Source organism: Ambystoma mexicanum, chromosome 8 (assembly GCF_040938575.1).
Source record: "Ambystoma mexicanum isolate Mex_15411 chromosome 8, UKY_AmexF1_1, whole genome shotgun sequence".
Classification (NCBI taxonomy): domain Eukaryota; kingdom Metazoa; phylum Chordata; class Amphibia; order Caudata; family Ambystomatidae; genus Ambystoma; species Ambystoma mexicanum.
Window position 1 is genome coordinate 112,177,855 of NC_090929.1, and position 24,649 is coordinate 112,202,503.

The window sequence follows — 24,649 nt, forward strand, 5'->3', positions numbered from 1 at the left end:
GGCTTTTGGGGTAAGTGAGGCCTGTTGAAGATATAAAATGTATTGGCCGGGTCACCTAGGAAGCCATCGTTCGCTGTATTGACATCAGTCCCTTTACTGTGGAGTCAGTGGCCAACAGAGGAAAGGTACCCCAAGATACGGTAAATCAAGTCTGTTGTCATTGAAGAATGCCAAAATGCTCCATAAGTATAGATTTATTACACCCACCTGCCACCATCTTAGAAGAAATTTATTATTGCTGACTATATCCAAGTGCCCTCACCAATGTCAGTGAGCATGTTCTTTTAAATCTTCTGAATGTGCCATTGATTGCACTACATCAGCAGCCATGTTGGTAGAGACTCCCTTGTTCTAGCCCTCCATACAGACTGAGCCCACACTGTCCCACCCACTGTCCACAACCCATATTTCTTATGCTGCACTTCTCTTCCGTTCTATTTTACAGAGTGTCTTGGCATCTCTCCTCTTTCTGTGGATCCACTCAACCTCTACAGTAACTGTACTGACAGTTCTCTACATCCAGAACTATATTCCCCACTCAATGTCTATCCCTGAAGGATCCTCCACAACAATACAACACCCTCTCAACTCTTTAAACTTTAGCTACCTAAGTATGATCCCTGTCAAGGAAATTCATTGACTTGTGTGCTGTAACATTGAGCTTTTGCGTTATCAAAACAATACAAGCAGAACAATTCTTTATCAACTTCACACCAATAACAAGAGCTTGCATATTTGGAAAGACCAACCTGAACGCTAACGTGAAAGCTGTGAGCAGCCCCTACCCATACAACTTCTTTCAAGTTCTTGCAACTAATATTATGCCCAATGCATGGTAGACCCTCGGGTGATAACTTAGTTGATCACAGATTTGATAACCTACCAAGGCTTAGGACTATCCGCATCACCAAAACTGGGTTCTCAGACCGCCAATTTAGCATCACTCTGTGATAGCACACCAGAAGCTTCCAACATCATCTGCTTTTACAGGCCTGCTCAGAATAAGGTCAGCTTAGCAGTCATTGCTCCTTCGATCAGAACATGTATGACGCTAAAGTCTTGGAGGTGATGTGTTCAAGGTAATCAAAGAGCCACATCAAACACTCCATCACCTTACGATCAACCTTTCTTTCAGACCAACGAAAATAGTGCTTTTGATTAATGACACACTTATCCGTCATCTAGAGGAGACGTCCAGTTATGCCTCCACAAAGTCATTGCTTCCTGACACTTCGACATCTGGGCCAATTGGGGCAGTTTGTTCACAGGCGACGTCCTAGCCACGCTTGATATCCTCATCTTGCATCATTAACAAAGTGGTCACATCTATGCTGGCCACTCTGTGGAACCCATCTTCTTGCCTAAAATTGAAAGGCCACAACATCCATTTCAGTCTCCAGGGCTGAGTACCACTTTATTTCCTCTAATTACCCTTTCACCATCCCACCCATGAAACTCAATTTCCCATATAGAACTCTCTTCTGTTCCTGACCAAAATGTCATATAATATTTTGCAAATTGTGTAAAACCAATCAACACTCAACATGCAGCTATCTCGACTACCCAACAACTCTAAACACAGTTTCATACATTGAAATAAGCTTTTATCCTGCAGGCCCCCTCCAAATCCTAGATTACAAAACCCACCACCACCCCCATCCTCTAACCCTGTGTTGTCCAACTCCAGGCCTTGAGGGCCGGAAACATGTCAGATGTTCAGGATACCACCAATTAATATTCATGGGATGAATTTCCATACAATGATTCTAAATGTATACCCATTTTTTCTAGTGAATATTGGGGTATCCTTAAAATCCATCAGGATTCCGGCCCTCAAGGCCTGGAGTTGGACAACCCTGCTCTAACCAAATGTCTCGCCTTCTACCTCACCAAAGTGAGAGTGATACTGTGGCCTACCGTATTCGACAAAGAATTACATCAAATGCAACATCAGTTAGCCAAGTGCCTACTGCATCCAGGCTATAGAGAAAGATGTATATTACACCACTGAGCTTTTGAAACCAAATATTGCTCATGAATAAATCCCCAAAATCTTGGCCATGAACTAGAAGATTTCTTCAACACCAAATGTTGGTCCAAAATTTAAAGGATTTGTTTTTACTCACCCAAAGCTACCTACTGAACGCTGTAAGGGTATCAACAAAGGAAGCTGACAAAAGGTGGCATGGGTTTGGTTATAGACTTTTATTTTATATAAGAAAAAAAGATCCTCACTATCCCTAACTTCTAAGAGTGGTTTCCTTTCCTCAAAACTAATACTAAAGGGTCCTGTCAGAATGTCTGTCAAAGTAATTTCCACCGTCCTGCATGACAACCTACTTCTATTCCTCACACTACAACTAAAAGGTGAACTAACAAAAGGTTCCATCTTTAAGGAGAATGACTCCCTTCTCCTGCTTCTTTGATAGTGTTAAAAAAGAATGTTCTCTCGCAAAAGAAATGCCAGGGGGAATGACTCTGTTTGCCTGGCTTGCAGGTTTCAGCCAGTCTTTACACAGTATCACGCCCAGGAGAATGACTCCCTTCTCCTCATAGGGATCTGTACAATGTCCAGTAAAACCAAGGGGAATGACTCCCTTCCCCTGCTGTCTGTAGCTCAACTCTCCATTACGGACCAAGAGAATGCCTTCCTTCTCTTGGTATGGCTTTGCAGAGTTCAAAACAAGGCCAGGGGGAATGACTTCCTTCTCCTGGCATCTAGAATACCACTCCTGGTTCGATACCAGAAGAATGACTCCCATCTCCTGGTATTGCTTGATACAGTTCCTTCTCACTGCTTTTAGTTTTGTTGCACACTTTGACAATCTGATCTATTGTTAGCAAAGTCCCAAGTCTTGTTGGGGTCCCAGACCCTTCTCTGGTGGTCAGTGGTTTTACTCTTTCCCTCTGTGACGAGGAAGATTTCCTCTTCTGCCTTCAGTATCTGCTTTTGGGTCTCAGATCCTTCTCTGATGGTGAGTGATTTTCTCCTTCTCACTGTAACAAGGAAGATTTCCATTGATGCTTTCAGTATCTGCTCTTGTATCCCAGACCCTTCTCTGGTTCGTGGCATGGTCCAGAAACCTTCCTTGGTGGTCAGTGGGTTTTTGGCTGCCACTGACACAAAGAAGATGGTGCTGGAGTGACGACTGACACTGGCTAGGCCCAATAACTGCTTCAGTCTCACTCTCACTGGGCTGACGTAAAACTGTTTGAGCATCTCTCCCGCCCGCTCCCACATCCCCTCTGAGTCTCCCGTACCTTCCCATACCCCCTTGGGGCTCTAGGTATGTCACAAGGGCTTCCCGAGACCAGAATCAGCTTTGTCGACTCTTTGGGCTTCTTTCCAGATCAGGATCCGCAACATGGCATCTCCCTGCATAGCTCCGCTTACCCTTCTCTTGGTCGTGAACTTGGGTCTGCACCGCCAGACCCATTGGAGAATCCCCACAGCTGCTCACCAGCGTTCTTCACAGCCCTCTCCTGCTGGACCATCAGCAGGATTTGCTTCTCCTGCGCTGGTGATTGCCTGCACCTGCGTCCTTTCATGGCTGTGCTTGACTCCGCAGCCATGCTGGCCAGATCTGATTGTCCTTTGTTGCTCTTTATACTTTGTATCCAGTTCCTCCCATGCAGTTTACAAGAGCCCTTTCACTCTGTTGATGATTGGATCATCCTGCCTCCGCGGGCCACCTTGTACCAATATAAATACAGTCAATGATCTTTGTATCCTGTATTCTTCCTCGTCCTAGTACTTTTGGCGTTATGTCCCCAGTCACAGTAAATGCAATACAAGCACATCGAGTAAGTCGCCCTGCCCTCCTATTGTTCAAATGGACACCAAAGTCTATTAATTTCTTCAATACTCAAAGAACAGTATGATGGCACACTCAGCTAAAATTCTTTAATTTGTATTACACAAATCTGCAGACAAATCTAGAGTTATTAAAAAAAATACAGATTTTATTATTTTATTCTTAGATTGTGTACATATATATTTTCCATATCTTCAACAATACATATTAACACAAAAGTTATCTTGTGCAAAAATACATTAAAGTGCAAGTGCATTAAAGTGCTATTTACGAAATACAAATACATCAAAATTGACATAGGGGCGATACGATACCCAGTTGCTGAATAACATACCAGAGACAATTTTTTTCTATTCTCACGTGGTCAAAAATGAACACATCACAAACCAATACCTATGGTCATTCTGTACCTATCTTAGTCAAAACACATTTAAATCGCTGGTGCTGCAACCAATATTCCCCCTACTGGGACTCAAAATCCCACAAAGAATAACAAACCGGTGGACATCAAACAAATAATGCCTATTTAACACGTGTCGACACTTAGTGTTTTGGCCCCACGGTATGGAGTACACTTATCCCTGATGTCTCCCAACTTGTTTTGGAGGGCCTTCATCAGGACGTCAAAGGACATTTAGCTAAGAAATGGATTCCCAGCACTTCATGAAAATCATCAAAAATGATTGTGCTGAGTGATCCACTAGAATAAAAAGGGCTTATTCCGGACAATTCACATGGGTCATGATGGATTTCTTTGAACACATCCATCACAGCCCGTCAATTCAAGGATATTGCTTGAAGATTACTTTCCGGTGCAACACTGAAAAAATGCTCTGTGCTGTATCCTCCAAACATTCAATTAGGAAGGGGTGACCGCAAAGGAGCGTGTCTTTAGCCGGAATTGTGATGAAACAATCATCATTTAACCGCACAAGTACAGCATCACAAGTGTTAAGGCATTCGTATTGACTCCGAACAGCTTCCCCCAGCAACCCACATTGATACCTAGGTCTGCCCTCAATGTGTAGTGGCTCTGAACATTGGGGAGCGTTATGCAATGTCAGGGAGTGACACATTCAGTGGGCTGTACCCCAGGTGATAGTCCTTTTCCCCAGAGGGGTTGTCCCTTCCTTTGAGGTCCTCCCACATTAAACGACCGTTAGGTGGACTATTAGGTAGCAGTCTCACCCTCTTAGCCTCATGGTAAGGGGCTCCCCTGAGGGGAGAAGTGACGCCAGTAGATGAATCGTCACAACGCAAGCAAAGTATTTTTTTACTTTGGCCTTTCTCTGATCTGACCCAAAAACAGGGCTCTGCAGCGAATGCCCCTCAAGGTCCTTTGGAATACAATTCCCATGTCCTCTGACCAAAGGCTATACTGGCTAGAGCTAATGGGAGTTGTAATCCAAAACATTTGGAGAGCCAAAGTTGCAGACAGCTGTGACCTGAAAGCTTTCAAAACCTGAAATAATTCTGGATCCTGCTAACATCCCTGTACAACAGTGACCTTCAAACTCTTAGCCAAAGCCTGTGCATCATACTTTACCATCATCATTAACAAATCCTCCCAAGAAGGATACTAAGCCGATCGTTACCCCCCTCCTGAAGGAAGCCTTCCTAAACCCTGAATAGCCTGTCAATGTATAATCTTTAAGCTCACTTAAATAGACAATCACTGTGAATCTTGGAAGACAGTCAATTACTCACAGAATACCAATCGGTATTCTGACGCATAGACAGCACTTATCAAGCTCTCCAAGACATTGGAGAACATCTCATGAACGAACTCCATGATAATCAGCCTGCTGTGCTAATTCTTGCAGCTACCACTCTCGATATAGTCAACCATGAGATTCTGCTTGAAAGTGTAAATGTTTAGTTCAGCATATTGAGCTTGGCCCCAGCCTGGCGGAAATACTTCATAACCAACTACTCCCCAGCAGGTCAAGCCTCTGTCCCACACCGGGGAATCCGGAGGGCCTCATAGAACTTCCCGGCCATGGTTGTTTTTTTATTAACTATACACACCAGCAAACTGAAGATAAAAAGAATATTGGTTCTATGTGAGAACGTTGCTACAAAAATGTAGTCTGGTGAAAACGTAGTAAGCAAAAATCGGTTTCAAAATGTCGTCATTCAATACAAAAAACAAGGGGGGTCCTGGGAGTCTCCCTGCCAGACATTAGTCCTGGTTGCAAGAGCCTTACCCAGATTCTTTAGCTCACTATCTTTCACAGAGGAGAAATATCCCAAACATATCAGTCTTTGTCCTACCCAGGGGCAGTCCAGCACCGAAATGCCTGGCAATTCTCCTCTGAACAAGAGTACCAACAGCAACCCAGACACGTGTTTCAGTCTGGTTGGACCTCATCAGTAGGGTGGAGCTGTGCCTCTCTAAGAATAGTGAGCAAGGGGTCATGTCTGGATTCCCCTAGTAACTTAGGGTGAGACCCAAAGTTACCTAAATATGCAAAAAACAAGGGGGGTCCTGGGAGTCTCTCTGTCAGACATTAATCCTGGTTGCAAGAGCCGTACCCAGATTCTTTAGCTCACTATCTTTCACAAAGGAGAAATATCCCAAACATCTCAGTCTTTGTCCTACCCAGGGGCAGTCCATCACCAAAACGCTAGGTAATTCTCCTCTGAACAATAGTACCAACAGCAACCCTACTGATGAGGTCCAACCAGACGGAAACATGTGTCTGGGGTTGCTGTTGGTACTCTTGTTCATAGGAGAATCGCCTAGCATTTCAGTGCTGGACCGCCCCTGGCAGGACAAAGAATTATATGTTTTGGTTATTTCTCCTCTGTGAAAGATAGTGAGCTAAAGACTCTGGGTAAGGCTCTCGTAACCAGGACTTATTTCTGGCAGAGGGACTCTCAGGATACCCCTTGTTTTTTGCGTCATTCAATACAAGCAATGAAAAGTGTAAACATTTTGCCAGTGGTAAGGTTGTCAGAAAACCATTTGGAATACACAAGTACAAGGCTGTAACCCTACTGATGAACCATACACCGATCACCAGCCCCCCACAATCAGTGTAAGTCCATGCCTAACCCTTACTCTAATAACAACCCTTATTTTGCCCTGACCCCTAAGGCTTTCCCTAACAGTTCAGCATGCTAATGAATTTTATTTGCATGTGAATCAATGTAAACCCCAAATAAATAGAAAATTAACAATGACCCTAATTCCAACCCCATCAGCATCTCTCCACAAATTCCATAGCCCTTTCCCTAACCCAAACCCTTGCTCCAATCCTAACTTTAGCCCTACCCTAACCGCAAGTCTAAGAATGATGCTTACTCTACCCTAAACCCTAGGTGTTTCCTTTCTACTATCCTGTGCCAATATCAGCCCTCCCCAATCTCCCTATCCATTTAATTCACACTGACCCAAACCCTAACACTGTTAGCCATAGCCTTACCATAATGCCTGATCTAACACTTAACCTTGATTCTTAACCTACCCTAACCATTACCCAAACCCCAATACCACCAGCTCTCCACAACAACCCCAACCCTAACTCTAACCAACATCTTTACTCTAACCCCAACACCTAGACTAGCGCTAACCCCTATCCTAACCATAAACCAGGAAACCACAAGCCCACTCAACCCTCCTTAACCGTAACATTTACCCTAACAGCACTGCATTTTTGGCTACTTTTCAGCTGTATTTTTTTACTACTTTTTCCTTGGTGACATTTTCACTCCGGAGAATACCAGAATTTGAACGCCGAGTTCCACATGTAAGCAGATGGCACGCACCCCGTGATGAAAGTTCCCAAGACATGGGTGACTAGGTTCTAGCCAAACTCAGTCCCTTCTTGAAGCTCTCCCAGAGTGACCCAGAACATTGAATTTTACCCCTCAACACTGAGATAATTGAGGTCTTTATCCTTCGTATGTGCTTTTTTGTGACCTGGCAAAAGCTTCTCTTCCACTTTCACCAAATCAGTTTGGAATCTTGGTGTACAGCAGGGTGCCAGACTTTCCCAATAGTGCCAAACCAACCAAATGATGGGGGCTTCCAACTACCATCTTTGCTAAAACCACCATACGAGCCTTCCCACTTCACTGCCAAGATGAAGTATGCTCCACTTTTAGATGAAACCTTCGAATTCACATGTCCAGCGCTTAACATCTGCGGATTCTTTCCCATACCTCTGCATTCCTCCTTCCATACATCCTTGCACACATGAGTTTCTATTTTCCCTTTTACTATGTGTGCGATATTTAAATATATTTATTTGGGTTCTACATTCTTTTGCCGAAGCAAATTACAATGTTGTAATTTGCTTTGACAACATTTCTTTGATTTATCTCAGGGGTTTTTGATGTTTACAATGGGTAGGATCCCTCGATACCTCCCGTTCCCCACTGCTACCACCCCAACCCACCTACATCCTTTACCCTTAATATAACATATGTGCCCTCCCCCATTCAAGACGTTTTGTCAAAGTAAATGACCACCTTGTAATTTACTTCGACAGAAGAACAGGACATGTGGCATTGTCACGTCTCCAATATTGCACTGCTGCTATTATCCGGTCTTCTGCCTTTTCTTTAATTTCATTTAACCCTGACCTCCCTATCGCTGAAACCTACATCATTGCTTCCTACAGACAGACCCTCGCCGACATCCACTTTGTTGTTCCCCCACTGGACCTATGGACCCCTCATATGGTCTCGGCTCTCTCCCCTATATCCTCCTCTCCCATTAATGGTGGCACTTGGTGGGAGGTCCTCTTGGCCTTCTTCCATTCCTCCAACACCATCATTCATGTCTACTTTAATGGTACCGTCTTGGTCCAGGGCCCTCAGCCCAATCTCCTCCTTTTTGATGGCCGTCTCCCATATTTTATCAACTTCCTTCTTTCTCTCGCTACTCCTACTAGCACCTCTCTGGCCCCTCGACCTCCTCCTTACTCCGCCTCCTCTCCGGCACCTTGCTCCTCCTCTCTGGCTACCTTGCAACCACCTGCTATCTCCTCTGTCCACTCTCGAGCACCTCTACCACTTCCTCCGGGTGTACCTCAAGCCTGCACCCCCAACCCCTCCAGAAGTCTTTCAAATGTGGCAACCTTCTCCACATTCCCACACTCAACTCTCGCTCTGCTGTCAAACACTCCTATGACATCTGCCACCTCCTCAAAGAGCTTGACCTGAATGTCAGCGCTCTTGCTGAGACATGGTTCACAGCCACTTGTCACAAGTTTAGACACTCTCCTCCCTGATGGCTACAAGATCCTCTCTGCCCAGAATCAACCGACACGGAGGGGAGTACCTCTCATCTTTCCAGAGTTGGTACCTGCCTCTGTCATTCCTACGCAGGCCTACTCCTCCTTTGAATGCCTGGTTTGCAGGCTCTTCATCTCTCCTGGCGTCTCTCTGACTGTGGCCACCATCTACAGGCCACCTGGTCGGGCTGCCGTCTTCCTCTGAGTGGGCTGACCTCTCCACATCTCTCCTTGCCTCTACCTCTCAACTTCTCCTCCTCTGGGTGAGAAACCAGAAGGTATCTCTTCCACCACTCCCAGAGGATCTGTCATCCAGGTGGCCAGGACACGGACATCGCTTTTGGATCCAGTTCCTGGGGGTGGACCAGTGTGGGAGGATCACCTGGGTGAGTGGTCTTCGGGGAGTGGGAATCCGGATGGAGAGGTGCGGTATCCTCTTCCCTGGAACACCTTTTGCCCATCCTACCAGGTAAATATTTAGGAAATCAACCCCCCAGCCCCACTGCTTTTACAACACAAACATGTTTTCACAAACAGCCCGCGACGAGAGAAAACGGACCAACACCCGAGACGTATACCTTACGTTTTCCAATACAATGGTCAGGCAAGGTCAGGCAATTACTGACCATCACACACACACCTGACTTCCATTAGACTTCCCCACATGGATAAAAGGCAGAGCACGGGAGCCCACTCTGAACGAGGCAAAGCACACAAGGAAACAGCAGTTCCAAGATGGCAGTTTAACACAAGGAGAAAGATGGCGAAACAGAAGGGAAAATGCAAGGAGTGAAGTTCCCTTGACCTTTTCGACAAGGAACCGTTACTTTCACAAAGTCTCGAGAATAGAAAGCGTAAGACCAGGAGACCAGACTGAAGAATCCTTAATTGTTTATCAGAGGTACCCGGGTTGTCCTACGTCAGTAATCAAGGCAGGGAGAATTGCCAGCTGCTGTGGTACTGTCCTTGGCTCCAACAACAAAGCAGCCTCAGAGAGATCAACACAGCTTGTGAGTTGGGGAGACAGATGCAGGACCGGTCTGCGTTGAAGCCAAGGATGTAAGCCGCAACATTGTATGGCGGGTGCTGGAAGGAACATGGTATGAAGCGCGTGTGATAACCAACGCAAGTAAAGTTGAACTGCAGATGAGTGATTGAACTTTGATACCAAGATGGAATACCTTTGACAGAGTGGTCCAGCATCACATGGCTGCTCAATCTAAGATCTATGTAAGGTATTCAGCCGAGAGTAAGTGAAAGAGTGGCAAAGGATTGTGAATCGAAGTGGTCCTGCAACGGGTCAAGCAAAATCCTGTGCACAATCGAAAGTCTTCGATGTTGATACAGTAAAGAAAGTCGATAGCAAAGTAGATAAAGTTGGTTCGAGCCCGGCAGAGGGAGATCAGCTTTGTGTGTGAAAGCTTTGTGTTAAAGCAAGTTTGTATTAAAGTAGATAAATTGGTCCGAGGCCGGCGGAGAGAGACTGATTGAAGATTTGTTGTCAAAGTGAATCTGAGCCCGGCGGAGGGGGATCCGAGGTGAAAAGTAAATCACCTAAGAAAATGGTGTATATGTGAAACACATAAAGGAAAGGAACTTTGTTTGTTTGCTGTATCAGGCCTTCTGAGACCTCAACATCCACCTGGATGCATCTGATCCCTCCACAGGGCTCTTCCCCAACCTCTGCAACTCTCTCTCTCTCTCCCTCTAGCCCGACACACACTGCCGGACACACCTTGGATGTTCTCATCTCTTCAGACATCGCTCTCTCTAACCCTCTCACTACTCCTCTCTCTTGGACTGACCACTTTCTTCTTTCCTCTCACCTGACACTCTGTCCCCCCCCCCCCGGCAAAGCCCACCCCAGCACTGCCACCTACCTTCTCGGTCATTCGACCCATGAAGTGTGTGTCAGTAGATGCCTTTGCCTCCACCTTCTCTACTCTGTCTACTCCTCTGGTTGACTCACACCCTGACAAAGCCCTCTCTAATCTGCATCTTGCCATTTCCAACACTCTGGACATATGTGCCGCTGCCATGAGAACCCGTCTGAAGCCTACCTCCAAGTGCAACTCTTAGTATGACTCCGAACTCGCCACCTGAAACGCAAGTGCAGGGTGGCTGAGAGAAAGTGGAGGGCTTCGGGTGCATCCTCTGACAAACTAGCTTGTTGCCTGCTCCAAAGGCAATACAGACTCTGTCCTGTCCAAGAAGAGAGTCCACATCCAAGCCTGCATCTCTGCGGCCTCGAACAACACAGCTCAATTCTTTAAACTCTGGAAGGAGCTAGCTAATCCTTCTGCAGTCTCCACCTCTCCTGTTCCCTCCCAGGCCCTCTGTATGGCTCTGGCGTCTCACTTCACTACTAAAACTAAGGACATCCTGTTCTCGCTCTCCTCTTCCACCCCCTCTACCACTCTTGGCCACCTCCCCCCTCCTCCTCTTTTCACCTCTTTCTCTCTGATAACACCTGATGATGTTTCTAGACAAGTCTTATCTATGACGGTTTCGTCCAAACAGGTACTCCCCTGCTCCTCCAGAACTATCAAGGACCAAATTGACACCCTCGCTCAAGCCTTGACCGATTTCTGCAATCACTCCTTCGCCACTGGTGCTTTCCGCTCTCTCCTCAAGCACTCTCTTGTGCACCCCCTCCTTAAAAAGCCTTCTGCCGATCCTACCTGCCCGGCTAACTATTGCCCGATCTCTATCACCCCTTTCCTGGGCAAACGTCTGGAAAAGCTGTCCAACTCCCAGCTTACTCTCCACACTGAAACTGTTGGCTCTGGCTTCAGAGCAGCCAGAGGCACGGAAACTGCTCTCCTGAACACCTGTGAAAATCTGCTCTCCAATCTCGACACCAGCACCTTTCAGTCCTCATCCTCCTTGACCTTTCCTCTGCTTTTGACATGGTCAATCACACCATCCTGATCAACAGACACCGTGAGAACCTGGGCATCACAGATAAGGCCTTGGAGTGGCTGACCTCGTTCCTCCTGGACCGACCCTCCCAGATCCAACTTGGGTCCTTTCTCTCCACCACCTCTCTCTCCACATGTGCTGTTCCCCAGCGCTCTAACCTCTCAGCCTGTCTCTTCAATCTCTATGTGGCCCCTCTAGCCCACCTAATCTCCACCTTCTGCTCTAACTTTCAGTGTAATGCAGATGACATGCAGTTCTCTTTCCAGCTCCCTGCAGCCTCCTCTCCTCTCACGCACATTCCAGACTGTCTATCCGTGATTCAGGATTGGTGCACCTCCATTGATCTCTGCCTTAATGCCAGTAAAACAGAGATCTTCGCATCAGGACCCCTGACCCCGCTTTCCCTCCCTCACTCTTGCCCCCCTCCATGGGTCCTCTTCCTTCACTTTTCTGTGAGGCAAAAAACCTTGGCGTCATCTTCGAATCCACCCTCTCCTTGTCTCCTCACATCACTGAATTTTCCAAGAAGGCCCACTACCAACTGCACCTCCTCAGAGGTACTCTTCCTTTTCTCACTTTCCCTCAGAAGCTCATTGTCTCCAAAGCCCTGGTTCTCTCTAGGCTGGGCTACTGCAACAGCCTCTTTCTCAATCTGCTTTCCTCTACTCTCCGCCGTCTGCAACTAATCCAGAACAGCACTGCAAGACATATCCTTGGCCTCAAGCCCAGGGACCATATCTCTCCAGCCCTGAAATCTCTCCACGGGCTCCCGGTGCCTGCTGTATTAAGTTCAAGACCCTCTGCATTGTCCACAAGGCTTGCTGCAGCTTGGGCACGCACTACATACAAAACTCTCTTCTTAAATACCTTCCTTCTCAAGCCCTTCACTCTGCTGTCTCCAACTCTCTGAGGGTCAGCAGCTTCGCCAGGAAGAAGTAGGGGGCATATCACCTTCCTCTGCAGGTGCCTCCCTCTGTAATGGCCTCCCTGCCCCTCTCAAACTTGAACCAGACCACCCGAAGTTCCCGAAGCAGCTCAAAACCTTTTTCTCCTCTGCTTTCTCTCCCGCCCTCCCCTGCTGACCTACCTGTCTGCTGCATCGACTGGTTGCTTGGTTACCATCAGAGTCTCACTGGGTACTTGGCTCCTCTTGACAGGTCTCCCAAGCACTGCTCTGTTGCGCACTAGTGGCTGTAACTGTAACCTCTACAGTCCCCCGCCTCCTTGCACTTACCCAGACCGCGCTGCCCTGGCTGCACTTACTCAGAGCAATGCTACCCTGATTGCATGTTCTCCTTCCCCCCTTTGCACTTCCCCCGTCTCCTCCCCCTTGCGTTACCAGACGTGCATGATCTGAATGACACAAGGCCCAGTAAGATCGTTTGTCTTATCCTCCCTCCGTACCCTCCCTTGTCTTGTCACGCCTAGAAAAACATGTGTACATGTCCGTTATAAATGACAAATAATATCATTTTATCCCATCAACCCAGAATCACACATTCTGTGTGTTTGCTAACGCAAAGAATTGCGTAACTCAAGTGTTACTCGACTACTTGGATCAGAAGGAGATGCCTGTGTCTCTTAAAGTGATTAATGCAATTTCATACAGATGCTGTAAAGTTATACAAAACAAAGCTTGGTTCTTTCTCTTGTCTGCTATTTGTATTTGACGTACATATTTTATTGCAGAGTTTCAACATGTGTCTGCACTACTCTGTTCTTTTATAGGAAACGCTGAATTATCCAGAAACATATCCTCCGCTGCCAAAAGAGGACACGGTAGAGAACATACACCTGCAAAAGCATATTTTGGAGCTGGCGTCCATTTTAGATGTCAGAAATATGTTCCGTGAAAGCACCATGAATGAATATTGAGAACGGCTCTTTTCCTAAAACTTTGTGCTCCTTTTAGCAACACAATTTGAAAGGTGCATTTTTCTAATGTGAAAACATAGGGATTACTTGATTTTTTTTGGGATATATTTTCAGTTTTGAACCATCATTTGAAAACAAAAAAAATCATCGTCATCCAAGGTGGAGTTTTTAGTGAGCACAGTGGCATTTTTTATAAACAATGAAGTGGGCAGGATGCTTGTGCCCTTCAGAGGGCCTTTAAAGGCTCTTTTAAAAAAAGAAAAATCATGCAGTCAACTGTCAGCAGGTCCACCCTATTCAATTGAATTGGGAAGTAGTAAAATTGGAAGTAAGACTCGAGTAGTAAAGCCCCGCCCGGCTTCACATAAATGTGGCAGCCATATTGGAATGGCTAATATTTATTTTTTTAAGTGTTTTAATTAACAGGGAATGGGTTATATGTAATCCATTCCACCAAGAGCTCCTCCCTGCACTCCATTTTGTATTGAACTGTTAAGAAAATAGACTTTTAATGACAAATATCATGCCACGTTATTTTAAAAGAATGTTCCTGTCTTGACTAGTAAATGAAAATCCCCCATTGTCAACAAGGTCAGGATGCATTTCTACAGCTGTGGACTGGCTTGCGGCTCTGATCTTCTTTCTATTTTTACGAGGCTGGATGATTGGAAGGGGGAGGGGGTAGAAAGTGGTATCCATATTAAAGTGTAACAATATTTTAATTAAAAACGAATGCAAACAAGTTGAAGCTTCCATTGCAATATATCTCTAAGACTACTCTTTCACATTGGTCATGAAGCTGCTGTTTCGTTTGCTGCATCAAGCCGCTGGGTTTCCCACGTCTGCATCGACACGCAAATGTTTCGATTCCAAAAGTAATTTCTTTTTATTGTTCATTGTTCAACCAAATGCCTCTAAAAATGCTATCATGCCCAATGCGTTTAACTGTCTGCTGGTTGTATTGCTTGTTTGCTGTTCATGAACTTGGCAGCTTTCTTTGGAGGTGTAAGCCTTTAGGGTACCCAGGCTGGTCGTAATGCACGGACACAGCCTACAAGTATGCATATACCATTTATTGTAACGGTTACCGCGTAAAGTTACTGGAAGGCACAACTTTTTGTTTTACGAGTCTGTCTGAGTGGTATCTTGGAGTACTTTAGCCCCTTCACCTCCCGTCCCCGGAAACCACAGACCATCCCATTTCATCACACGTAAAAAGCCTGAGGACTTGGAGCCGACTCCGCTGACATTGTACTTTGTATAAAAATTCAAATATTCATTAGTTTATTTATACCTGGTAGCAGCATGTTAACAGTACTAGCTGCTTTTGATACTAAATATCAATAAAAAAAATATAATTTTTGAAAATATTATTTTAACAGCAAAAGAGGTGTCGCCAAATATGATTGTGTTAAATAGCGCTCTCCCCCAGAAAATGTCATGGATCTCAGTCAACCAGGAAGCATGTACTCTGGGGAGTGCTCTGCCGCAAAACATGATCCCGTGTGGGCTGTCTGTGTTAAGGCGGTCTAAAAGGGATAGGATTTATGGGGGGAGGCTTCCACACACCTTAGCAGAAGTAGTTCTTACATCAGGAGCGTCTCCCATCGCCCAGCTCAGAATGTGCTATTCTCTTCCCTGAGCGTGTGTTCAGTGCTATTAACTTATTATTGGAAATGAAAATTGTCTGCAAAAGACAAGTTTGTAATTGAACTCTCATATGGCGGTAATCCCCCGTTCCAAGGGCTGAAACGGGGGTAACAGTCCGGCAGCCCAAGTTATAGGCCAGAGCGAAGGCTATTAGCACCCCAGGTTGCCAAAGCGGTAACCTGGGATGCTAAAGGATTTTCCTGCGTACAACAGGACGTGCGCGGCGTCCCGTTGTATGAAGGAAAATCCTTTTCCAAGATGGCTGCCATGATGGGGCCCCTCTTCCCTTTCCATGGAGGCCTGCAGGAGCAGAGAGGAATGCCTTGGAGATACAGTAAGTTAGGGGTGCGGGGGGGAGAATGGAAATAACAGGACGGAGGTTAGGGGAAGATGACGGCAGGGGGACCAGGCCATCAGGTGGGATAGAACACGGCTTTCACCAGCGGTTCAAGCCGGCATTCCTAGCCACCTGATTGGCTGGATCCCCCTGCCAGGATGCTAATAAGTTTTATTGAGATAAGATAATAATTGGAATTCTCTTAGCTTGAGTATCTTCAGCATGAGATGCTGGTATGGAAGGGTGTGCTGTGCAGTTTCGGAATTCCAGATGTAACGGAGACGGTGCTTTTGTGGCAGGACAGGATGGCACATGCACATTTGCGGCTTTTAATATTTACATTGAACATATTTACAATTGGAAACAACGTCAAATTAAATGATTTGCTTAGAAGCAAAGAATATGTGTTTGGCTCCAAGGTTCCAAAGTCAGGTACTGACTAGTCACTAGAAAATAAGGTACTCCTTGGTCCATGCAAGTATATCATTTTCTCCTTCACCAATAAAAGGTTTCCAGTTATGGAGTGTTTATAAAAATACAAACCAAATATTCCTATTCACACATAGCATTCATTGTTTCTACTCGGCGTAAAAGCAATAGGCGACAAGGGCTTCTTATTGAAACGATTTTCAATTTCCTCATACCACTTTTCCTCAAAATAAAGGCATTCGCTTCCAATAAAATAGTTTAAAAAAAATGTTTTTCTAGTGACGGGAAATTCTGAAGGGCGTACTTTGTTGGTGCTAGCCATTGAACGACCCTCGATCCTTAGACCAGTAATTGTTTCCTCACGGTCATTCGCGAAGATCCGGCTCAAGCACAGAAGATTTTCTTCAGGTCAGCCGCCCATGATGGCTCACATGCTGCCTTGGGGCGAGGGGCGGCACGCTAATGCGTTATCCAATAATACAGGGCTGTGGTCACAGGTGCTGGAGGGCGTTCTCTGGATTTCTGCATGTCGCCCATCTCAGTCGTCATCATTCTCATCACGCAGTCAACGCCATATGTGTGCCCGTTAACTGGTGAATCAAGACAGGCTGTTGTCCCTGATGGCAAAATAATGTTGTTTTGCCCCTTATATTTCTTTTTGTGCTGTAGAAAACATCCAAATTCCATACCTCTTTCCAGAGCCTAGGGTTTTCCAAAGTCTACACAAAGTCAACCTGAAACTTGCAAACAGTTCGTCAATGATCTGTATTTGTAGAGGATTGTCTTGGTTTACACATGCATAGTGTGATTAAGTTCTTTATTTATAAAAAAGAAATGTAAACGGGGGCAGCGGGTTAGTTTCATTTTGGGCATGCACACAGTATTATTTTGCAATGGGAGTTTAATGCATTCATTTGAAATATTTTCACGCTGGATGCATTGTAACAAACATAGATTTTGAGAAAGAGGTTTGTAATGAATTTTAATATGCTTTTTACATGTTCCCACTTATTATTTTAGTGTGCTACAGGTCAATTGAACTTTTCACACATTAGAATCATCAAAATGTCATCCTATTCAATAAACTACTACATAAAACTAACAATGAAAATAGTACTAACAATTAAAAATCCTTTTTCCCACCTTATCAATTGATCATTATCGGCCACCGTTACACTTTTGAGGTTGTAGGTAGCATACATGGGGTACTTGAGTGGGTCTTCCTCTTTTAGCAATGGCAGCTTTTCTAGAGATAGGTAATATATGACATGACTTTAGACACATTAAAAGCAAAAATGTTACTGCATTTTGCTCTATATTTATTAATAACTAAATGCAATATTCGAGGGAATTGGGTCCTCCGACGTATTCCATATCTATAACAGGTAATGTCCACAGCTGTGCTGCTTCGGAAAATCTTTGGCGTCTGCGTCCTGCGTCCATGACGTCGATGTGCCGTCCCCGAGGACCTCCTTCGACGGCCGACGTCACCCGATGTGATAAGTAGGATGCACGACGCCCATAGCCTCAGTTACGTTTTTTCCGCGAACGTGCTCGCTTCGTGAATCTCGGTATGCGTCGACTCGTTGGAGTTACTGTTTTCTTTCTCGGTTCGCTGAACCTGTTCGGTTGTTTGTGGCGATGTCTTTCTCATCTTCGAACCCGCGTCCGGGCTTCAAGAACTGCGGGGACTGTGGGTCCAAGATGTCGGTCACGGACTGCACGACGCCTGCCTCTGGTGCCTTGGGGAGGCCCAAGATACGGACGACTGTGCCGACTGCCAGTCGCTCACTGCAAAGGCCTTGCGAGAACGCAAGAAGAAACTGTCGGTAGGTGGGGTGTCTAAGCCCCGGAAGTCGAGGTCCGCAGGGCTTTCTACCGATGACTCGAGGGGTGACTCTCCGCGTCGTCGTCGGAAGTCCAGTGGGTCTCCTTCCAGGAGTCGGTCTCGCCACTCCTCCGCCTCTTCTAGGTATTCCAGGAAGCGCCGGCATAGGTCGCCTTCCCCGTCCTCTTCCGAGGACTGTGCCCGTCGGCAGGTCGCTAATCCCTCTATGCAAGCGACACCGGAGGAATGGGCTTCCTTCGGGAAGCAGATGCTAGCGATTCTGGAAACGCAGGGCACCGGTCCGTCTGCGCCTCCGAGTGGGGTCGGTCGGCACCGGTCGAGAGACACCGCCCGTACGCCTTCGGGCTCGGGTGGTCGGTACGGCTCACGGGAGAGGTCCCGCTCGGACAAGGGTAGCCGTTTTCGCCATGCCCGTTCCAGGTCCCGGTCCTCGACGCGCTCGAGACCGCGTGATCCTGTGCCGTCTTCGAAGAAGACGTCGACGCCTGTGGCACCGAAGTCATCGACGATTTCTCTCGAGGTATCGTCTTCGAGGGGGTCGTCGGCGCCCAGGTTGTCGAGAGACATGCTCGGAGCTCCGGCTTCGAGGACTGTGTTGACGCCGCCGATACTGGAGGTGTTGCAGCTGATGTCAACGCTGATTCGCTCGACGCCGGTGCCGACTCGTTCGGCGCCCTCGACGCCTTTTCTGTCGGCGCTGACTCGTTCGGCGCCCTCAACGCCTTTCGAGGCGATGGGGTCGGAGGGGCCTCGTGGCACGGGGTTTGCCCCTAAAAAGGCTGTGGCTAAGGTCCCGGGTCAGAGTGGACGATCAACTTTTCATTGGTTACGCTGGAAAGCATTTGAGACAAGCTGTGACGAAACAGACTTTCTCTCGTTGGGTTATTTTAGCTATCTCCGAGTGTTACCGCTTGGCGGGTAAGGACCCTCCGGCTGGCTTGCGGGCCCATTCTACCAGAGGAGTGGCTGCGTCTACTGCCCTGCAGAGGAGAGTTCCTATTCGTCACATCTGTGATGCAGCCACCTGGGCTTCAGTACATACTTTTGTACGTCACTATTCCCTCGATTCCATCAGGGGGCAAGATATGGCCTTTGGCAAGGCAGTTCTCCATTCCGCAATTTGATTGGGCATGCAAAATTTGTATTCTAAATTCTTTCCCACCTCCTTGCTTGGTACTGCTTTGGGAGTCTGTCATAGATATGGAATACGTCGGAGGACCCAATCCCCTCGAAGAACAAGTTACTTTCTTACTTGGTAACGTTCTTTTGATGGGATGGTCCGACGACGTATTCCATATCTCTCCCTCCCTGCCTTCCCCGCTGCAGAATTTCTTATGCGATTGCAGCTTGCGTTCCGCAAGGCCTTGTGTGTCTGACTGGCAGAAAACTGGTGGCCCACGTTCTGGGAAAAAACTATAACTGAGGCTATGGGCGTTGTGCGTCCTACTTATCACATCGGGTGACGTCGGCCGTCGGAGGAGGTCCTCGGGGACGGCGCATCGACGTCATCGACGCAGGACGCAGACGCCAAAGATTTTCCGAAGCAGCACAGCTGTGGACATTACCTGTCATAGATATGGAATAAGTCGTCGGACCATCCCATCGAAAGAACGTTACCAGGTAAGAAAGTAACTTGTTCTTTGCAATGGTAACGCTTCCACGTTTTCCCAACAGTCGGCCTTGCTCTAAAAGCTCTATATGAGCATGCTTACCCAAGGAATGAATGCGCTCAGACACACAATATTCAGTGCGAAATCAACTCAAACGAGGGATACTTCACTTTATTAAGTGAAGAATTCTTCTTTCGATCGCCCTCTAGACCACCAATGCCTTTTTCTCATCTGTGCCATTGCAATAGATCCCAATTTGCAAATCATCCAGGTTCCCGCCAAAGATCAAATGCATACCAGATACACTCAACGCCCTTCAAGTCCTCCCATCAGGGCTCAAGTCGAGAATGCACACATGTGGATGGAGCCCCCCCCCCACTTTTTTCAGAGGGCACCTTGATATGCTAATTTCTGGTGACATTGCATACTATTGGTTTGTTAATAAGTCCTCCATTTTCTTTTTTGTTAGGACTTGACCCCTGACTCCTTTGTGCCGTCCGCCATACTTATGGGACATTTCTCAGATAGCTAGGGATGGGGCCAGATCAAGGAACTCAGCAGCACTAATTAAAAATAGTACCCAGAATAAGGGCTCAACTGGGAACAGTCAAAAAGGCTTCTAGGTGCCTATACATTACTCTTTTACCCTCTGCGTACACAAGCTCCCCATCTCAGACAGCACCACTTGGTTGCACCGCTGAGGGAGTGAGTTCAAGTGCTCTTGAAGACCACTCTGTCGTGTCCATTAAGCTCCCCTTTCAGGCTGTTCCCTTTCCTAAGGTGAGTCCGATGGCCACCTCGTTGGTGGCACTACTGCATGTGCAAGACTTGGGGATCCCACCAAGTGGCATCCAGTTCTTGCAACACCACAAAGCCCCTGCATGTGCGCCTGAGGCAGAAAATGGCAGATGCAAAGAAAGCCGGGCTATAAAAGGGCAAGAATACGCCTTCTGATCAAAGGGTGCAGCTGGAGGAACGGGCAGCTATGGTCTGCTGTGGCCACAGCTTGCCTTATCTCATGGAACATCAGCTACCTAGGGGCAGATATCCTCACATGGGTCAGTTCCTCCACAGGTTATCATACCATGTTATAATGGGCAGAGGGGATTTTGGCTTTACCATCCCGCATAGGGCTGGGCTGGAACCCTCAGCGAATTGGTCTCTCCCATTCAAAGTGGGACGTTTTCCCATGTTAAGCCTGCTCAGATGCTGCATATGCCTTCACGCACGGTGGGGCCATCCTGTCTGTGCATGAGGCCTGAATCCCAGGAAAATACCTTATTTGTTAAGTTCCTTACTTTTACGATGGCTCCGGTGGTGAGGTCTTTTTGGAGAGACATTATCTCAAGGGTTTATGCCATCAATCCCCAAAGACGACTCCCCCAGCAGCATCCTTCTCCACTACCGCCTCAGCAGCCTCCTTTAACAGCCTTCCCCCTCAACCGTCTCCTCCACATTTTCACCAGCCTCCTCAGCTGCTGCTCCTCAAGCAGCCTCCATCGGCTCTATCTCAACTTCAACTCCTGGTGCATGATATACAAGGCTCTCACCCTGAAGTCCCTAAGTTACCTTATTGGGAGGCTCAGCATTACCGGAAGCCTACGATCCACTAGAAGTAAAGACATGTGCAGACTTGAACTCTACCGGTGCATGAAGGAAAGGACCAGACTACAGGCCTTCCTTGTCGAGGCCCAAGACTCTGGAACCTCCTCACTATCAACGACTTGCCCCTTTTCTTCTACAGTTCAGGAAGGAGCTCAAGACCCTACCCTTCAAGGAATGGCTCCTCCCTAACACCTGGGCCCACACACACGTCACTCGCCACCCAAGGGGAGACTAGGTGATCTGGTCCCCCACCCCGTTTCCTCCCCTGGTTGCATGTAGATCCATTGCTGACAAATGTTCTGCCCTCCCCTTTCTCTGTTGGCTCCCTCCTCCCTTGTTTCTTTGATTCCATTACCGTATTCCCATTATGGTTGTAAATCAGTCTGTTGCTTCCCAAAGCTAAGTCTGTGTTCAATAAATACTTTATTAATAATAAGAATAAAAACAATTTCAATTAATGCTGCTCTGCATCATTCTCTGGTCCCATCCTCTTATCTGGGGAATGTCCCATAAATATGGAGAAAATGGGACTATGGACTAGGAGTACAGCAGTCACTATGGTGAGCGACATGGGGTTTATGTCTAACTCTTTGTAGACCTTGCAGAAACAAGAGACCCTCAAGGAGAAGGATGAGGATAAAACAGAGCGTTGCATCAATACATTGTTGGCGAAACGCACTGCAAAGGAAGAGTGGGGCCCTGCCCGTAGTAGGTGTGATGGCCGATGCAAAGGATTTGGAAAATGCTCTGATGATGTACCATTAGCCATTGGAGGTCTCGGTGCTGCAGTAGTATGTTCTCTGTGGTCATTGTGGGTAATAAGGCTGGCAAAAGTGCAGAGGTCTTGTTACAGATGTTTTTTGAGATGGGAGATAGGCCCAGGAAGGGGCCACTCCAATAATTGAGGTGAATGTTTATGTTGGTGAAAATTCAGTTATCAGAAGCAATTTCTGACAACAGTGTTTACTTGGCAAGATATAGATTGTGTTCAAGCAAGTGGGTAGTTGTATTGCTTGTGACGTTTCCTGGGCAATCTGTCTTTTGTACGTATTTGCCAATTAGTCCAGCTAGCCCCCATGTCATGAGTCGCCTATAGCCAGTGTATGGAAACAATGGTATCAACAGTAAGAAGACAGACACAAGTGATCACAGTTCAAGGCCGGGCTCGGGTCCCTCTTGCAAGGTGGGTCTCCCTCTGCCTGGTTCACTACATCCTTTCAAATAATGGTTGTCATATTCAGCTGTCCTTTTAAACAACTTCCCGTTGCAGACAAACCTCAACCGGGTTTACTCTTGTTGGCAAACTGTTCACGGGTGTAATACTCTGGATTCACAAACAATTTATCAAACAAAAGTTCTCTCTGTGGTTTTGTACCTGGGCGATTGCTCTTTGCCCCTAGGATCTCCCTCCGCCGGCCTTGGATCCTGCTTGTAAAAATGGGCCTCTTTCTGTTCGGCTCACTATGGCCTTTCAAGTTAAGCTTACATTGCTAATTTTCATTAGAAATCAAGGTTTTCCTTCTCTTAGCTTTCTTTCGGCATTCCCCTGTTGGGTTCACACTTGCCACAATTCACAACCTTATTGTAAAGCAGGGTTCCCTTCCCCTAGCTTTCCTTCGGCAATGGGTCCGAGACTTTTTCTTGTACCAGGGATTTGACGTAACCCTTGTAGGACAACTCTGACGCCTTACGCCATCCTTTCCTCTGGCTTTCTGCTTCTTGTATTTTTGTATTTTAAAAACAGGCCCCCGGTCAGAGCCTTTCGAATGAGCACTCAGGTGGCGCCGGACCCCTCTGCACCTGGACCTCAACTGGGCCCTATCCAAAGTTCAAACACACACACACAAGTTCCTTATCTTGCGAATTCCTGGCTTTCAAAAATATTGCCTCGCTCAACCTTGGGCTCAATGCAATTCAGTGTGCTATCGGCTTCCTCCGACTCACCGGTTTTGCTGAACCTGTTGGCTTCTCTGATCTCTGGAGTCAAGGATAGTACCACGGTAGCCAGCTTGCATCTCCGCCTGCGTTATCAATGCGGGAGGCCCCCATGTACCATTGTCATCTGCTGCTTCGCACGCCAGCTGGAACCCACAGTCTTATGATTTCCCTTTCCGGTCTCACCACTTTTCTTCTCCGTTTGAACTGTGGGTTTGGTGTAGCTGTCTCCTCGTGCATTCGGCTTTGCTCGAAGTGTGCTTTTGTGCTTTCCCTTTTATCCCTGTGGGGAAAGTAAAGGGTTGTCAGGTGTGTGTGATTGTCAATTGCCGGACTCTGCCTGGCCCTTGGGTTAGGACATGTCAGGTAAACAGTTTTAGTATTAGTCCGTTGTTTGTCACAGTGTAAGAGAGTGTTCCTGTTGGAAAAGGAGGGGGGTAGAGTTTCTAGATATCCTATGGGGTAGGTGAATTTGGAAGGTTGAGTTTGGTAGGGTTTGTGAAATGAATGGGGGGGTGCAGTGGTGTTTTTTCAAAGTAGACTGGGAATTCGGGAAATAATAATCAGAGGGACGTGGAGAAAAATGGCTAGGAGTATTCTGAAACACGGTGAGAAAACAGGGATTCTGGGAGATGTAGTTTCCCATGATAACGTCGTTAAGGTTTCCACTGGGATTCATAGACGAGGAAGGGTTGTTGGAATTTGATAAGGGAGAGAGACTGTGGGGGAGGAGTTCTACTTTGGAATAGCCTATGAAGGCCTCCAGGACTTTGTCCTCCCTGGTGTAATACCGCCTATCACCTGGGGCATTTCCCCGAGCACAACCCTAGTTTCCCCCATCCAGGTGATACTCTCTCGCGCGACCGCCCCCAAAGCTGGGATCTGAGAGCGCCAGCCCTTCCCTGCATGGGTGTAATTTTAGGGGGGCACAGGGGTGTTTGTCCCCCCCCCAACTTTCATGGTACACCATTTTGTCCCCATTCATTTGGCTGGGGCACCTTTTCTTCAGATGGCATGCCCCCCCCCCCCAACATTTTCAGCAAAGTTAATCCACTGCTTCCCTGGCCACCTGAATAAAGGCTTCTCGAGGTCTGCTCGGGAGAATACCCTCAGGTTACTCACAGGTGGCTGTGCTTTCACTGTGAGAGCTGCGTCATTGTGTTGAGATGCTGCCTCATGGATTACTATGGCGTTAGCACCCTGTTACAAGGGCTGGAACCCTCAGTTTTGAGCCAGTGCTGACAAAAATGAACCTTTTGAAATTTGGATGAGTCATTGTTTTAGCAATAAACCGGGGTGATTATAAGCAATACATCTTAGTTGTAGTAATAAAAAAGAGGATTGCCCAAAAAATCGGCGTGAAACAACATCCTACCTTA

General features: G+C 46.9%; 1 protein-coding gene across 4 annotated transcripts in view; it reads left to right on the plus strand.

The window, feature by feature from the left end:
* SCAI (suppressor of cancer cell invasion) overlaps positions 1-14,597 on the plus strand; it is an 877,065-nt gene extending 862,468 nt beyond the window's left edge. For 3 of the 4 annotated variants that reach the window (XM_069609434.1, XM_069609437.1, XM_069609435.1), the window contains one exon: positions 13,709-14,597. In XM_069609434.1, coding sequence (XP_069465535.1) covers positions 13,709-13,855 — 147 coding nt within the window. In that variant the 3' untranslated portion in view covers positions 13,856-14,597. The remainder of the gene's footprint in view (positions 1-13,708) is intronic. The other variant, XM_069609436.1, reaches the window with a different exon arrangement.
* Positions 14,598-24,649: the final 10,052 nt, after the last annotated feature.